Source organism: Natator depressus, chromosome 3 (assembly GCF_965152275.1).
Source record: "Natator depressus isolate rNatDep1 chromosome 3, rNatDep2.hap1, whole genome shotgun sequence".
NCBI classification, from domain to species: Eukaryota; Metazoa; Chordata; order Testudines; family Cheloniidae; genus Natator; species Natator depressus.
The window spans coordinates 147,778,210-147,795,245 of NC_134236.1; the positions used below are offsets into that span (position 1 = coordinate 147,778,210).

Below are 17,036 nucleotides of genomic sequence, written 5' to 3' on the forward strand. Positions count from 1 at the left end.
AGAGCTGAACAAAAGTTTGAATGTCCTGAGGCTATGGCATATTCTGACAAAGAAGTATATAGTTTAACAACTGATATAAATATTGCCTTTTTTTCATTTATAAAATGTATTTATACTCTTAAGTACTGAAAAAGAAAGACGCATAATTTAAATACATAAAGTGCCACATTATCAGTTAAAGAACTCTGTTAGATCACCATTATTATACATGCATATGCAAAAGAATCTGTCTCCTATCAAACATCTTTTATAGGGAAAAAAACAAAAGAAAACAAACTATGTAAATAAGCCTAGTAGCAAGGCATGAAATTCAACAAGCTCAAGCTAACAAACATAGGGAGTGAATTCCAGAGCCAAGGGCCCTTTTTATAAGAAATCCTATCTGCAATCAGTACAAATTTAACTCATGGAGCTGTCAGCTCATATGCCTTCACTAATCTTTACTGCTGGGATAGAGCACAGGGGACAGGCCATTTTTAAGGTGGCTCAGGCCTGAACCACATAAAATGTAATAGGTAAAAAAATGATTGTTTCCAGTTAGTTTCCAAGAAACTAATTGAAGTCATTGTGATGATTAGAACACAAGCTTCATACTCCCTGCAAGACAATTCACTACACAAACAAGGAAGAAGACAGCTGTGTTATTCACTGACTGAAGATCAAAGGCGGTGTTCAGGTATAGCCCCATGCAGGGAGTAATCTCATCAGAAGTGGCCGAAGCATGGATAACTGGATAGGTCCACATTTAACCATAAAAGTTGCAGTCTCTTTGCCAGATGTTGATGATTAAGGTATTCTTTGTTGTTGACCATCTAAGATCCAACAGGGACCCAACAGGTTATGCATCTTATTATTGAGAGGGCAGATACCTCTCACTGTCTTCACTCTTTGCCATATGATTTACAAATTAGATTTATCATGGGATTAAACTGGAGATAGGATGTATTTAGAAGGTAGCTATTCTAATAGGAGTTTCCGATCTCCCCCTGTGACACGTAACAAAGATATGTCTAGCAATTTAGTGCTTTCAGTGGGTTTTTTAAAGCTAAACTTTTGTGTAATTATTTGAAGTGGCTTTATTTAATGCTTAGTTTACATTCTGATCTTAACAAAAATGGTAATAAACTGTGATCTGGTAATTTCTGTATAGGATTCTATCTAAATAATCTTAGCGTTCACAGGAGTAACTTCCGACATTTAATAGGCAAAATAACAAGCCAGCCATTAAGCAGATATGGACAGTTTGAGTTATTGCCTCTAAAATGCATCAGATTTTGACTAAGTGTCTCAATATATTTTAATTTTCAGGTTCTTGCTAGTTACATAAATCCTGCAGGGAGCATATCAAATGGAGAGACCCAGACTAGCCATGAGGGTAGAGGACAAAACAGCAATGCTCTTCCATCAGTTCTGTTAGAGCTACTCAGTCAGTCTTGTCTCATTCCAGCAATGTCGTCATACCTCCGTAACGATTCAGGTAAAGTGCTGCTGTTCTCTCTCTCTTTTTTTTTTTTTTAAATTATTTATTTATTTAAAGCATATTGCACTTTTCTCTGAAATGGGCCTGGTGGAAAAGCAGAACTGCTATTGACAAAATCAGGGTAAAGGTAAAGATTCATTTGCAAGAGAATTTCATGCTACTTGAACAAAATAGACAGCACGTGCAAATTTCCATCAGGGTTACTTTTGACATATTATTTACTCCTTTATAGTAGATTTACTTAAGTCTTATAAGATGAAATTTGTTTGCTGTGGCTGTTGATGTGATCTCTCTTTATTTTGTAGAGTTTTAAACTCTTGCACAGTTTAAAATTATCCTTTTTTAAAAAATTCAAAACTACTTTAAAAAAAATTCTGTTTACAGATGCTATCACCTTGAAAAATCACATTTCTGTCTGACAATTTTGTATTTTACTATTCTTCTTCAAGAGCTAGTCCCAAGGATAATCATTATGGGTGCACATGTGCTCCTGGGAGTGGAAATTGTTCTGTAGCAGTGTCTGTTGGTTCACTCCTGCCCACTGTGCCTCCTCATGCTGTGAACCAAGGGTTTAAGTGGTGGTGTGGATTTTTGGTCTACAGTTAATCTTTCTGTCCTAAGTGTGTGGTGTTAATGAGAAATTTATAGTTGACTTAATGTTAGTGTGCATACACATGCCAGTTGTGTATAGGCATGCGTGAGCCCTGCCATTACTTCTGAACTCTCTAAAAGTGGAACTGGGGATGGGTATTCAGCCATGGATGATTCTGTACCGTTTAAAAAATTCTGGTTTAGTTCTCCTGAAGCTACAATAGCTGGCTCCCTCTCAGTTGTGATGTCACAGATGTCTTGGAAAAATCATGGAGCAGGTCCTCAAGGGATCAATTCTGAAGCACTTAGAGGAGAGGAAAGTGATCAGGAACAGTCAGCATGGATTCACCAAGCGCAAGTCATGCCTGACTAATCTAATTGCCTTCTATGACGAGATAACTGGTTCTGTGGATGAAGGGAAAGCAGTGGACGTGTTGTTCCTTGACTTTAGCAAAGCTTTTGACACAGTCTCTCACAGTATTCTTGCCAGCAAGTTAAAGTAGTATGGGCTGGATGAATGGACTATAAGGTGGATAGAAAGCTGGCTAGATTGTCGGGCTCAACGGGTAGTGATCAATGGCTCCATATCTAGTTGGCAGCCGGTATCAAGTGGAGTGCCCCAAGGGTCGGTCCTGGGGCCGGTTTTGTTCAATATCTTCATAAATGATCTGGAGGATGGCGTGGATTGTACCCTCAGCAAGGTTGCAGATGACACTAAACTGGGAGGAGAGGTAGATATGCTGGAGGGTAGGGATAGGATACAGAGGGACCTAGACAAATTGGAGGATTGGGCCAAAAGAAATCTGATGAGGTTCAACAAGGACAAGTGCAGAGTCCTGCACTTAGGACGGAAGAATCCAATGCACCGCTACAGACTGGGGACCGAATGGTTAGGCAGCAGGTCTGCAGAAAAGGACCTAGGGGTTACAGTGGACGAGAAGCTGGATATGAGTCAACAGTGTGCCCTTGTTGCCAAGAAGGCCAATGGCATTTTGGGCTGTATAAGTAGGGGCATTGCCAGCAGATCGAGGGACGTGATCGTTCCCCTCTATTCGACACTGGTGAGGCCTCATCTGGAGTACTGTGTCCAGTTTTGGGCCCCACACTACAAGAAGGATGTGGAAAAATTGGAGAGAGTCCAGCGGAGGGCAACAAAAATGATTAGGAGACTGGAACACATGACTTATGAGGAGAGGCTGAGGGAACAGGGGATGTTTAGTCTACAGAAGAGAAGAATGAGGGGGGATTTGATAGCTGTTTTCAACTACCTGAAAGGGGGTTCCAAAGAGGATGACTCTAGACTGTTCTCAGTGGTAGCAAATGACAGAACAAGGAGTAATGGTCTCAAGTTGCAGTGGGGGAGATTTAGGTTGGATATTAGGAAAAACTTTTTCACTAGGAGGGTGGTGAAGCACTGGAATGGGTTACCTAGGGAGGTGGTGGAATCTCCTTCCTTAGAAGTTTTTAAAGTCAGGCTTGACAAAGCCCTGGCTGGGATGATTTAGCCGGGGATCGGTCCTGCTTTGAGCAGGGGGTTGGACTAGATGACCTTCTGAGGTCCCTTCCAACCCTGATATTCTATGATTCTATGGATTCCCACCGGAGCTTGAAAATGGCTTGCAGGGCGTCATGTTAGTATTTCATTCCTTGAGGCATAAGACAAACCATTTGGGATCAGTTACCTTTTAACAAGTGTTTTTTCAAAACCATGCATATAGAATGAAATAAAGGCAGTTTAGCTGGCTCTCTCTAACTACTCTGTGGTAGGTGGGGCATTGTGTTACTTTGTGCTGAAGCAATCTAAAAATGTCTTCAGAGAACCTCAATCAACAAAAATTTTGAACAATGTGAAGAATGTTTTTCTCTGGATATTTGAGTATTTGACACATCACTACAGGATTATCTCATTTTCAAGAACACTTTGGTCAAGTATTTACAAACTTGCAGCTGAAATTTAAGATAAATCAGAGTAGCTAATTTCAAACACTGTGTCTAATTGAAGTCCTGTTGTGGTGTTAATCTTCTTATCTAAAATGGTGCCGACTAGTTTTATGGTCCATGGAAACAACTTACTTGGTTTTGCCTGATAGAACAAGTTGTTTTGTTAATTTTGGCTGTGGGCCATGTTGTCCATAAATGACTTATTTAAAAAATGGTTTATTCCTTCTGTAAATTAACTCTTGTAATATACAGCATATTAGATTTTTTTTCTGAATCTATTCATAAGTTATTTGAATAGACTTAAGTTAGAATTTAATAATTCAGATCAAGATTTTCAAAAATCGGTGCCTAAAGTTAGGGTCCTAAATCCTTATATAGGTGTCTGCTTTTGGCACCCATTTTTGAAAAATCTTTGTCTAATTTCTTGCAGGGCTCTGTATCTCTGGTGGAAATGAATTTTAAAATTTCCTGTGGTCTAGAGCAAAGTTACCATCCCTGTGTCCAAAAGTGCTGAGTGACACTTAGTACTGTTAACAATTTAAAAAGAAGTTAAGAATCCTACTTGTAACAAACTTTTAATTGTAATTTTTATTCAGTATAAGGTGTTCTTCTTCAAGTGCTTGTTCACGTCCATTCCACATTAGGTGTGCGCACGCCGCGTGCACTAGCATTGGGAACTTTTTCCCTTAGCGATTCCCGGCAGGGCCCCCCACTGCGCCGTGCATATATACCCCTGCCGGCCCAACCCCGTCCAGTTCCTTCTTACCATCCGTGGCGGCGTTGGAACAACAACAACCCCCCCGCACTCCCCCGCCGGTAGAAGAGCAGTCCCTTAGCCTTTAGAGTAGCTGTTATCAGTTCGTTAACATACCTATTGTGGACACTTAAGTCATTAGGTGCTTGGAGGCTTCCAGCACCCGCCCACGGCTTCAAGGCTTGCGCCACGTGCCGCAAACCTATGCCAGTTAGTGACCCCCACGACTCGTGTCTACATTGTCTGGGGGACAGACATCAAACTGAATGGTGTAGAATTTGCAAGGCGTTTAAGCCAAGAACAAGGAAAGAAAGAGACTTTCGTCTAAAGCAGCTGTTGAGGGAGGCTGCATTGCAGCCGCCAGGCCCAGAGTGCCCGATGCCTGCTCAGGCTTCCTCGGTGCGTAGTGCCCCAGAGCTGTCGAGAGACCCGGCACCAGCTAAGCACTGTAAACTGTCGGCCCCAGAGTGCCAGGCTAGGCCCTGGCGCCGCTCATCCTCCCTGGTGCGGCCCTCAGCGCAGCCGGAAGGAAGGCGCAGTCGTTCCACGCACAGGAGGCTGGCGTCTCCCAAGGCACCGAGCGCTGATAAGAGCGGGAAGGCCGCGGTACCGGTGCTGACACTGGCAGTCCCAGCAGCACGAGCCCAGACCTAAGTGAGCTCGGTGCGGATGATGGGCTTGAGGGCATAACGGATCAGCCCTCTACGCCTGGCACCTTTGAGACTGCAAAGGACCTCATCAAGCTATTGGCGGTGAGCCCCCTCCCGTATGGGGAGAACCCTCTGGCACCCATGCTTTGGGTGCCGTCGAGGGCTAAGCTGGCAATGGTGTGCAACTCGCGGACACCGTCCCGGCACCGCTCCCGGAGTTGGTCCTGGTCGAGCTCCGACTCCGCGGACTCACGCTTGCCAGCGGCTCAGAAGGAGGTTGCGACACTGGCAGTGGGTCGGCGTGAGGAAGCACCGGAAAGGGCACGCCGCTCTCCGGCACCACCCAGAGACCAGCACTGGGAGGAGTTGAGACGGCCCTCGCCAGAAGACTCCCGCAGATGGTCCCGGTCAAGGGAACGCTGGCACAGGTCCTGGTCAGGGTCCAGGTGCTAGTCCTCGTCCTGGGGATACTGGTATTGCTCCCGCTCAGCCAGGAGCTGCTCGTTCTCCCGCCGGCACAGATCTTTGGCACTGCCATGGCCTTCACGATCAGCATCGCCGCAGTCCGGCGCCGACTCCTACTCCGGCCGCTATAGCTACCTGCACCAGGCCCTGGACAGCAGGGACCCTCAGGTGGGCTGGCAATTGCAATGGGGGCCGCCAGGCCATTGGCCCTTCTGGACCCCCTGGGCCTATCAGGAGCCCCAAGTGGCCCAGTCCAAGGCAAGTTACTCGGTACAGCGGTCCTGGTCCCCGCACCGACGCCAGACGGTGCTGGAGGCTACAGTTCCCAGGCCTCCAGCATCCCCCCAGGATAAACGGGAGAGACTGGCACTGAATCCGGTGCCACCCCATGGACTTCCGGCCTGAGCCGGAAGCCCCTCCCATGGGAGAAGGGAAGCAGGAGGACCAACCAGAGGGGGTCGAGCAGCAGCTAACCTCCCCGTCTTCCCCGGATGAGGCAGTGGCGGGTACAGAGGTGTCCGGCCCTCCACCGATAGATCATAGAGCCCACCAGGAATTGCTGCGCAGGGTCACCCAGAACTTGGGGTTGCAGGCTGAGGAGACGGTTGAGCAGGAGGATCCCATGGTGCACATTTTGAGCCCCAAGTTCCATCCAGAATAGTGCTCCCACTCATTAAGACCATTCAGTCCAACTGTAAGCCTATATGGCAGACCCTGGCCTCCAGCGGCCGAGGGAGTGGAGCGTAAATACTTTGCCCTTCTAAGGACTATGAGTTCCTGTTCTGCCACCCGAGTCCATGCTCCCTAGTGGTTTCAGCGGTAAATGAAAGGGAGCACCATGAACAGCAGGCCCTGGCTCCTAAGGCCAAGGAGGCGAAACGCCTGGACCTTTTTGGTAGAAAGGTGTACTCATCTGGGGGTCTTCAGTTGAGGATTGCGAACCAGCAGGCCATTCTCAACAGGCACAATTTCAACTCCTGGGCAGCGGTGGGGAAGTTTAAGGACAGCCTCCCACAAGGTTCCCAACAGGAGTTCACGTCCCTGGTGGACGAGGGGAGGGCAAGGCAGTAGCCAAGACCTCTCTCCAGGCTTTCCTGGATTCAGCAGATACGGCGGCTAGAACAATTGCGTCGGAGTGGTCATGAGGCACTCGGCGTGGCTCCACGAGTCAGGCCTGCAGCCCGAGGTCCAGAATACACTCCAGGACCTCCCCTTCGAAGGGTCTGGGCTCTTCTCGGACCAGACAGACACGAGGCTGCACGGCCTCAAGGACTCGCGAGTTAGGCTTAAGTCGATGGGTATGCACACCCCGGCGACCCAGAGGAATCCCTTTAAGCCGCAGCCTCCCCCTCAACACCAGTTCCAGCCTCACCATAGGCATGAGCCTTACCGTAGGCGAGGCAGGGATAACTGGCTATGGTGCAACAGTAGTAACAATAATGCGCCGGGCCAGAACAAACCCTAGCCGGGCACTAAGCCAGGCTTTTGAAGGTGCGCTCGAGGACAGCGTACCAGACCAGTCACCGGATCTGTCCCTTGGTTTCCTGAACTGCCCGTCCCGTTTCTCCTGTGCATAGTCCACCATTATGTCAGACTCTTGGGTCGTACACACGGTATGGAACGGGTACTCGCTGCAATTCGCCTTCCTCCGCCCCCCCCCCCCCCCCAACACCCCTTCGCCGTCCCTCTTCAGGGACCCCTCTCACGAGCATCTCCTAGAGAAGGAAGTCTGCTCACTGGTAGAGGCGGTGCCGCACAGCCTAAGGGGGAAGGGGTTCTACTCCCGGTACTCCTCATCCCCAAGGCCAAAGGGGGCCTTCACCCCATCCTAGACCTGTGCAGGCTCAACAAGTTCCTGGTCAAGGCCCGGTTCCGCATGGTCTCTCTGGGCACTATCATCCCTTCCCTGGATCCAGGGGACTGGTACGCTGCCCTTGACATGAAGGACGCGTACTTTCATATCGCCATCCACCCAGCACGTCAGCGGTTCCTACGCTTCACCGTGGGCCGAGAACATTACCAGTTTGTGGTTCTCCCGTTTGGTCTAGCCGCGGCCCCAAGGATGTTCACAAAGTGCATGGCGGTGGTGGCGGCCTTCTTACGGAGGCAGAGAATCCGGGTGTACCCATATCTCGACGACTGGCTCCTGGGGGGCTGATCCAAGGCGGAAGTGAAGGGCCATGTGGAGGTGGCCCTGAAATTGTTCAGCGAGGTGGGGCTCCTGGTCAACATCCCCATGTCCACGCTTGTGCCCACGCAGAGAGTGGAATTCATAGGGGCGGTCCTGGATGCGGTGCAGGCCAGGGCAAGCCTTCCAGTATCCTGATACCAGGCTATCCAACAAGCGGTGGCCTCCCTGCGCCAGTTTCCAACGACAATGGCCAGGTGCTGTCTGCAGCTGCTGGGCCACATGACAGCATGCATGCACGTGATCAGGCATGCCAGACTGAGACTCAGGACTCTGCAGGCCTGGCTCACTCAAGTGTACCGCCCAGGCAGGGACCCCCTGGACTTGGTAGTGACAGCCCCAAGGAATGTGCTGGACTCCTTGCTGTGGTGGCAGTCCCTGCCTGTGGTGTGCTCAAAGCACAGTATATTTCTTAACTAAGTATCCTAAAAGCAAAGTGACTTTCTCAAGGCCACACAGTGAGTCTCTGGCAGAGTCAGGATTCTCAGGTCCTTCTAACTCTCAATCCTGTACTTGTTCTTCAAGACCACGCTACCTTACTGCCAGAAGTGCTGAGTGTTGACCACTTTCATTGATTTTAGTTGCAAATGTGAATGCTCAGCATCTCTGGAGATGAAGGCCGAGGGATCTCAAGTGTGCAAACCCAGAATATGAGTAGCACACAGTTAGTAGTAGTCTATGAAAATTTGGATTTAGGTGACTTTGCCCAGCACCACAGGGGCCAGGGATAGAACCCAGTTCTTCCTGGTATCAGACTGCGCTAACCAGATTTTTTTCTTCCTGCTTCATTTACTACACACCTACCAACTTTACAAAGCAAAGGTCCTACAAACAGCCTCATTCGCCACACCGCCTTGATTCATTTTCTGAGTACCATCCATCCTGTCTACTGAATGAAGCTGGTGTCTTGTGGAAAAAATTGTATGTGATCATGTAATTAGACACTGTCACAGTGTGTTTGTGCATTAGGAGGCAGAATAAAGGTTTCATGGAAATCCTTAAATCTGGTATTTCCAAATTTGAGTGCTTGAATTTGCAGTATTAGCATGTTTAATGTTGTAACTTGTAAGTACTTCTCTAGGGTTTTTGAAAAGACAAATATTGTGCAAGTGTTACACCTCCCACACACCACTCCATCAGCAGGGCTTGAACCCCAGAGTTTCTGCAACACAAACACTAGCACTTGACCTAAAAGGTGAATTGCCCTAGTAGGGAGCGCAAGTAGACTGTTATCCTTTGTAGACATGTGAGTAGAGAAGCATGCATAATACACTCAGTGTATTATATATGTTTGAGTAGCCCCATTTTACAGACAAGACAGTGGCATACTCAACAGCACTGCCCCTCAGAAATAATCTGCCAAATCTAAATAGATGAGACTTGAATCCGCCCTATTAGAGATCTTGGTTTTATTCCAAGCTTGTTTAACCTCTCAGTGGGGTAAGATGCCTTATCCAATAAGGTTTGTAAAGGGCACAAAAGTATTAACACCAGTCAGTGTGATTAGAAGAAAGGACTTGAATTCATGGTCTCCTGGCTTCTAATCCAAACTGAGAAACTAGGGCACTGCATGCATAGTGCTAATAAAATGTTCAGGGGTTTTCCCATCCACCCAGGAATAAGCTGTACTGAGCAACACACTACCAGAAAATAGCAGTTTTCAGCAGCTCCATAACTTACCCACAGCAGAAGGAATGGCCATGGGGTCAGCCAACGCTTAACTTTACCTCAGGACTCTCCCACTGCTGCAAACCATGGTGAATCCAGAGATCTTTTTCAAAAAAGGGGCGGGGGGGAAGGGGGAAATAATGGGAAGGTTTTTTATAATGGAAGATATAGAGTTGCTATTGCTCCCTCTACAATTAATATTATATAGGTTGCTGCTGCTGCTATGATGTTAGAATAGTCTTTCAGTGTTTTGGTGATGACTGCAATTTTATGTCTTATTTGTAGACTCATCTTAAGCATAGTTAGCTACAAGTACTGCATGTGTCTTGCCTGTAAAGTCTCTTTTTGGCAAAGCTTGTTAATAGGCACCTCTGTGTGTGAAATACCCAAATATTAAGCTGCATGTGGTATTGATTTAATGACAATTCTTTCAACTAGAAATTTATCTTAAGTTTTCCTGAGGTTTAAATATGTTCTGGCAGGTTCATTCTAGATTAACTGGCTCTTAAAAAAAAAAAAAAAAAAAAAAAAAAAATTAAAATCTATATCGCAAAAGATCACGTGTTCCTGATAAGTGAAATTTTTAATAAATAAGCGGATGAAGACCACTTAAATATCACTTAATCATTTAGAAACCTCATCTTGAAACAGGTCTTTGCAACCCAAGCAGATCACTCAGTCATGTCCTGCATCGTTTTCTGGGGAGGCGCAAGGTGATCCAGATATCCTTGAAATTGTAAATTGGACACTTTTCATTAATTTCCCTAATTGCGTTTTTCTCTGTAATACACAGAAGGAAAAGTCCTTCATGAACAGGGCGAAGGTATTCAGACATTATTCATACGGGTCAGAGTTACAATACTACTGAAACTATACTCTGAACGACTTTTATTTATATTTGTATTCTTTGTGTAGAATTACCATGGCATTTACAATTAATATTTTTTTTAAAAGAATATTGAAGGAAACTCATCACTTCAGTGCATGATGAGATTTTAATATACTTATGTCTTGTTCATGTCTGAATTAGAACACGATACACGTTTACATTTGTATTCTGCTATTTTCATTTGATAACTTTTTCTTACGTTTTTAGAAACCTAACAAAACATGTTTTTCTTAATGAGGACTTAGGTATATCTCATCTTTGTAGTTTCAAGTGAAGTTTTTTACTGTTGTTTCATAATTTTTACATAGAACCTTTCATCCAGAAAGATCAACCCTAATCATTTTTCAAATACAGGAGTGACTTCATCTACTGATGAAATGCAGCCACATCTGCAGTGAAACAGTTTGTTTGTTACATCAGTAGTTCCCAGCTGTGGATGGCAACTAGTTTGAGTCACCATCTAGTTCTTGTGAGAGTCATCATCTGGTTGAGTGTTTCTTATATTTTGTATTTAAATAGTAAAGGTATTTTATTTGATCCAGTGGACCTCTGAGATGTGTGAAGAAATAAATAGTACCGGCCAAAATTTTTAGGTTAGGTAAGGGAAGGCAGAAAAGAGAGAGAAAGCGATTATCCCTTTTAGTCCAAGCAGCTCAGAGTCTATGTAGAAACAGTGGAGTAAGGGAACAGAAGACAGAAAGGAAAGGAAAAGAAAATGGGCTGTCTTTTGTTACGTATTTATACAGTGCATAGCACAATGGGACTGAGACAGGAAGACTCTACCAAAAATTACCACTGTTTAAAAATACTTTTAAAATTAAATTTAGCAGTTCTGGTTTCTCTGTGAATTGGTTCTCATACACAACACAGTAGATCTACCAGTCTGGAGAACTGTAGGCTGACTACGCCGGTCTGAGCCCACAAGGGGAAGAGTTTGGGTGCCTCTGTCTCTCTTTATAATAGAGGCTGGTAACTGCATCACAAGCTACAATATTCTGTCTTTGTGTTTACTAGAAGAAGCTGACATAATGCTGGCTGCTGGGAAGTCTTGGGACCCTTGTGTTTTTCAGGCAGCTTTTCCTTTCTGCTTTCTTCCTTGCACATTAGTTTCAGACCCACAGAACTCAGTGAGGGGGAAGTTTGTGGTCAGCACAGCTTCTGATGACATGGCACTACTGTCTTCCTTGGCTTTCTTTACCTGAAGAAGAGACTCCTTATGAATGTCTTCTAACAAGAATTCCTCCTCCCCTTGGAGGAAACAGTGTCTGTCTTGTTCTGAGTCTTATTCTGCAGTTGACAGTAGGGGAGGTGTGTGAGTGTTGGTGATCTGAACATAGAAGCTAATTGGCATTAGAACTATCAAAACCTACCCTAAGTTCCTGTGTGGTGGTTGGTCTTCACACTTGACTTTAGATATCTGTACACAAATGCAAGGAGTTTGGGGAATAAACAAGAAGAACTGGAAGTATTAGTACATAAACTAAATTATTATTTAATTTGCATCACAGATTTGGTGGATTAAGTCTCATGACTGGAATATTTGTATAGCAGGGGAAAGCTTGTTCAGGGAAAAAAGGGAGGAGGGGTTGCATTGTATATAAAGGATATATACACTTATTCTGAGGTCCAGAAGGAGGTGGGAGGCAGACCAGTTGAGAGTTTCTGAGAGATAAAAGGGTTAAAAAATAGAGATGATGTTGTGCTGGGGGTCTATTACAGACCGCCAAATAAGGAAGGAAGAGGTAGATGAGGCATTTCTAAAACAAATTACAGAAATATCCAAAACATAAGACCTGGTAGTAATGGAGGACTTTGACTACCCAGACATTTGTTGGGAAAGTTTTATACAGCAAAACATACATTCTAAAAACTTATTGGAGACTTTATCAGGGATAATTTTTTCTTCCAGAAAGTGGAGGAAGTAACCAGGGAGACAGTTATTTTAGACTTGATTCTGACCAACAGGGAGGAATAGGTTGTAAATGTTAAGGTGGAAGGCAATTCGGGTGAAAATGATGGATTTCATGAGTCTAAGGAAGGGAAGGAATGAGAGCAGCAAAATAAGGATAATGGACTTCAAAAAAGAAGACTTTAAACAAATTCAGAGAACTAGTAGGTAAGGTTCTATGGGAAGAAAAACTAAGGGAAAATGGTGTTCAGGAGAGACGGCAGTTCCTTGAGGAAACCATATTAAAGGCAAAACTGCAAACTGTTCCAATGCAAAGGAAAGATAGGAAGAATAGTCAGAAGCCAATATGACTCCATCAGTAGCTCTATAATAACATGAAAATCAAATAGGAAATCCTCCAAAAAATGGAAACATGGTCAAATTGCTAAGGAGGAGCACAAAAGAACAGCACAAAATCAGAAAAACTGAGGGACAAAATCAGAAAAGCTAAGGCACAAAATGAATTACACCTCACAAGGGACATAAAAAGCAATAAAGAAGAGGTTCTTTAAATACATTAGGAGAAAGAGAGAGATGAAGGAAAGTGCAGTTCCTATAATTAGTGGGGAAGGAGAACTAATAACTGATGACATCAAGAAAGCTGAGGGGTTTAGTGTCTGTTTTGCTTCAGTCTTCATTAAAAAGGCCTAGTGATGACTCAATGCAATTAATATTGACAGCCAGGGGGAAGGAATGCAATCAAAAATAGGGAAGGAACAGGCTAAAGAATATTTAGATAAGTTAGATGTATTCAGGTTAGTAGGGTCTGGTAAAATTCATCCTAAAGTATTTAAGGTATCAGTTTTTAAGCACCTGGAGGATAATAGGGTTATAAGGAATAGTCAGCATGGATTTGTCAAGAACAAATCATGCCAAAGAAACTTCATTTCCTTCTTTGATAGGATTATTGACTGAGTGGATGGTAGAAGCAGTAGACCAGATATACCTTGATTTTTAGTGAGGCTTTTGACACAGTCCCAACATGACGTTCTCATAAGCAAACTAGACAATGTGGTCAATATGAATGTACTCAGAGGTGGGTGCACAACTGGTTGAAAGATCATACTCAAAAAGTAGTTATGGTTTTCTGTCAAATTGGGAAAGCATATGTAGTGAGGCCCTCACAGGATCAGTCCTGGGTCTACTATTCAATATTTTCATTAATAACTAGGATAATGGAGTAGAGAATATGCTTATGAAATTTGCAGATGACACCAAACTGGAAGGCATTGCAAGTGCACTTTAGAGAACAGGTTTTTAAAATACAAAATGACCTCGACAAATTGGAGAATTTCTCTGAATTCAACAAGATGAAATTAAATAAAGACAAATGCAAAGTACTTCAGTTAGGAAGGAAAACTCAGATGCACAACTATATAGGCGGTACTGCTGAAAAGGATAGCTACCCACATCCCTTTTTTCCTCAGTTGCCTGTCCAACTGAAGTATTTTCTACTGCAGGATTAGGGAGTTCAATGGCCTTGACTCCACCTTACTCCCCCAAGACAAAATAGTACTTTGAACGCAGCAGAAAATCCTACCCTATCATTTCACTTAGGACGTTACTTTTGTATCCTCAAGAGATTGGATGGCATTGCATCCCTGTTTGCAAATCCATCCAATTCTGCTTGGACAGGACCTAGTACTTCAAGAAATCTGATGCCTTGTTCTTTTCTTATATTGGCAAGAACAGAGGAATGAAAGCTTCAGAGACAGCTGTTTGCTGGTGGGTCCAAACTTATAAGAAGTGTAAAAGAAGGCTGGAAAAATAACTCAAGTTTGAGTATATTCACAATATATCTATCCAGACTTGGGCAGAAATAAAGTGTTTTGTGAAGAGCTCTACAGAGCACCCACCTGGAAATCTCCACATCTTTAGCAAGAAACTGCAATGTTAATGTTGCATCCTCATCTGAGGATGTCTACACAGGGATAAAAGCCCCCACCTGGCCCAGGTCATCTGACTCAGGCTGCGGGGCTAAAAATTGCTATGTAGACATTCGGGCTCACAGGATCCCAGGGCTCAGGCTCCAGCCTTAGCCTGAATGTCTACACAGCAGTTTATTTTAGCCCTGGAGCCTGAGCCCCAAAAGTCTGAGTCAGCTGACCTGGATGACTTGTGGGATTTTTATCTTGGAGTAGATGTACCCTGAGTCTCCTTTTGGTCATTACGCCTTATATGCTGCTGTTCCGCCGTGATCTTCTATTCTGTTCTTCCTCCATTATGTCTGGTTGGTTTGCTGGCTAATTTTCGATCGTTCCCCAGACTTGTGGATGTGCTGAGAGTATAGATGATTTTCTTAAATATGGCTTCTAATAAGAGGAAATCCCCTCTTCTCCCAGAATCTGGATTTTTTTTCCCCCATATATATACATATATTCACTGGTGCTGGAGTTGTGGGGGTGGGTGGGAGGTGCTGCTGTACCTCCTGGCTTGAAGTAGTAATAATAAACACCAAATACGTGGTTTCCATCATCAACACCCCAATATAAAAATTGTTCCTGCACCCCTGCATATATTTGATAGTTTCCAGTGCTTAAACTCTAAACAATCTATTGAAGTTTGTGCATCTATGTCTCCAAAACTCTTTGCCTAGTGAACTGCCTCTGTGGTCTCAGATGGGCATGTTGAATTCGATAGTTCTCTGGTGTAGTTGATAGGCTTTTTCTTAAACCAAATTTATAAGACTGGGGTCACTGTCCTATAGTGATAGTACTTTATAACTTAGGGCAGCCAGTGAAAAAACATTGTGTAAACTGAAACTGCAGTGGGAACTGAGAGAGAATGTAATTACACAAATGAAGAATTTTACCAGGACACCAGCATTAACATCCTCACTCTTGTAAACGGTGCCATGGGATCTTTACCATAGTTGGTCATAGCCTTGGGAAAGCAGACTTATCTGAAATGTAAAAATGACAGCACAGTGCATCAATATCGTATTGGTGCACTGGTTCAATAATATTTCAAAGGATAGAGTGCTGTGTACTGAATCAAAACAGCATCCTGCTACCCCCTGCATTTTACTTTGCATTGTGCAAACACTAAAATATATCTGAACTATTTCCTTAAGGCAGAGAATGCTTAACAAGATTACTACATTAATCTTTGATATGAGTATGAGTAATTTCTCCCAAAACTTCACCCAAAGGATAATTTTATAAATAAAGTTAATCAGTGCTTTAATATGTATATACATGTGCAATATGTAAATACTATAAATATTCAGAAAAATCCCAATCTATGCTACAGTTTCTTAAATCAGCATGAATATGTTGATATTATTCTTCACATACACATACTTTGTGGATTCCAGTTATTTTTTTTACCAAACAGTATATTACTTCCTATATCTATGGTGATGTCATAAGATGAAATATTTTCTGTACCATATGGATGACACCTAAATCTTTTCTCTACCTCTGTTATATCCACCCCCAGTGTAGTCTCATTTCTGATTACTTTTTTGACATCTCTTTATATCAAGCTCAAAAAAGTAAAAACGAGAATTTAACATCTTCCACCCCCAATCCTTCTCAAATAAATACTATATAATATCTCATGATTTAATATGCTGGAGAAAAGATGCAGAAACCTTTGCCTAATTCACTGTGGATATTGTGGAGTCCTTACTTTATTTGCTGAACATTTTATTTCTAAATGGCTTTCATGGGCTCTGTTTCTTTCTCACCACAGAGTATAGTACACAGTAGTAGATTATCTAAAAGCACTAGATTATCAATTTACAGATAGCCTTGATTAAGGAATGGGATATTGCAAAACTGCCCCAGAACAGCCCGGGAAAGAAATTGTGCTCGTCACTGTCAGAGACACAATTACTTCCTTGTCCCCCTTTCTCCTGGAAGATAGTAATTTTCAGGGGTATTTTTAGCAATACTAGGTGATCAGTTTTTATATAAAAGAGAAGTGAGATTTTAAAGTTAATTGTGCTGTGTCCCTTGTAGCTTTCACATTTCCCGCCTTGAATGCTTAACCTTGTAACTTTAATGTTCTCAAGGTAGTTTTCTTTATGGAATAGGAAAATGTGTGTATGTGTACTTATATAAAAATGTACATATGTTTGAACTTAAATTTAGAGCCAGTCCTTCAAAGACTCACACACATGCATACCTTTAAATGTGTGCAAGTTCCATGGATTTCAGTGGGACTGGTCACATACTTAAAAGTTAAGCATATGTGTAGTACTGGGCCTAAATAATAAACCGTACAATTAAATATCTGTGGTATAAAAAGTTGAAGATCCGTGTGGGATCCGGGCCTTAGATAGTAAACTCCTCAAGGCAAGGATTAAGTCTTCCTCTGTACAACACAGTGCACACCGGAACTCTGCAAAAACGCATTAAATTTGATCGTGAGGCTTTAGAGCAAACGGTTTAGAAATCTGTCAGTATCCAGCTAGTAAGAAATGTTCAGTTAATTGTTAATTCTTTACCCTTGTGTG

At 43.5% G+C, this 17,036-nt stretch overlaps 1 protein-coding gene across 1 annotated transcript in view; it reads left to right on the forward strand.

Moving 5' to 3' along the window:
• Positions 1-17,036, forward strand: part of BIRC6 (baculoviral IAP repeat containing 6) — a 319,973-nt gene that overhangs the window by 216,365 nt on the left and 86,572 nt on the right. The window contains 1 exon segment of the mRNA XM_074949013.1: positions 1,309-1,477. Coding sequence (XP_074805114.1) covers positions 1,309-1,477 — 169 coding nt within the window.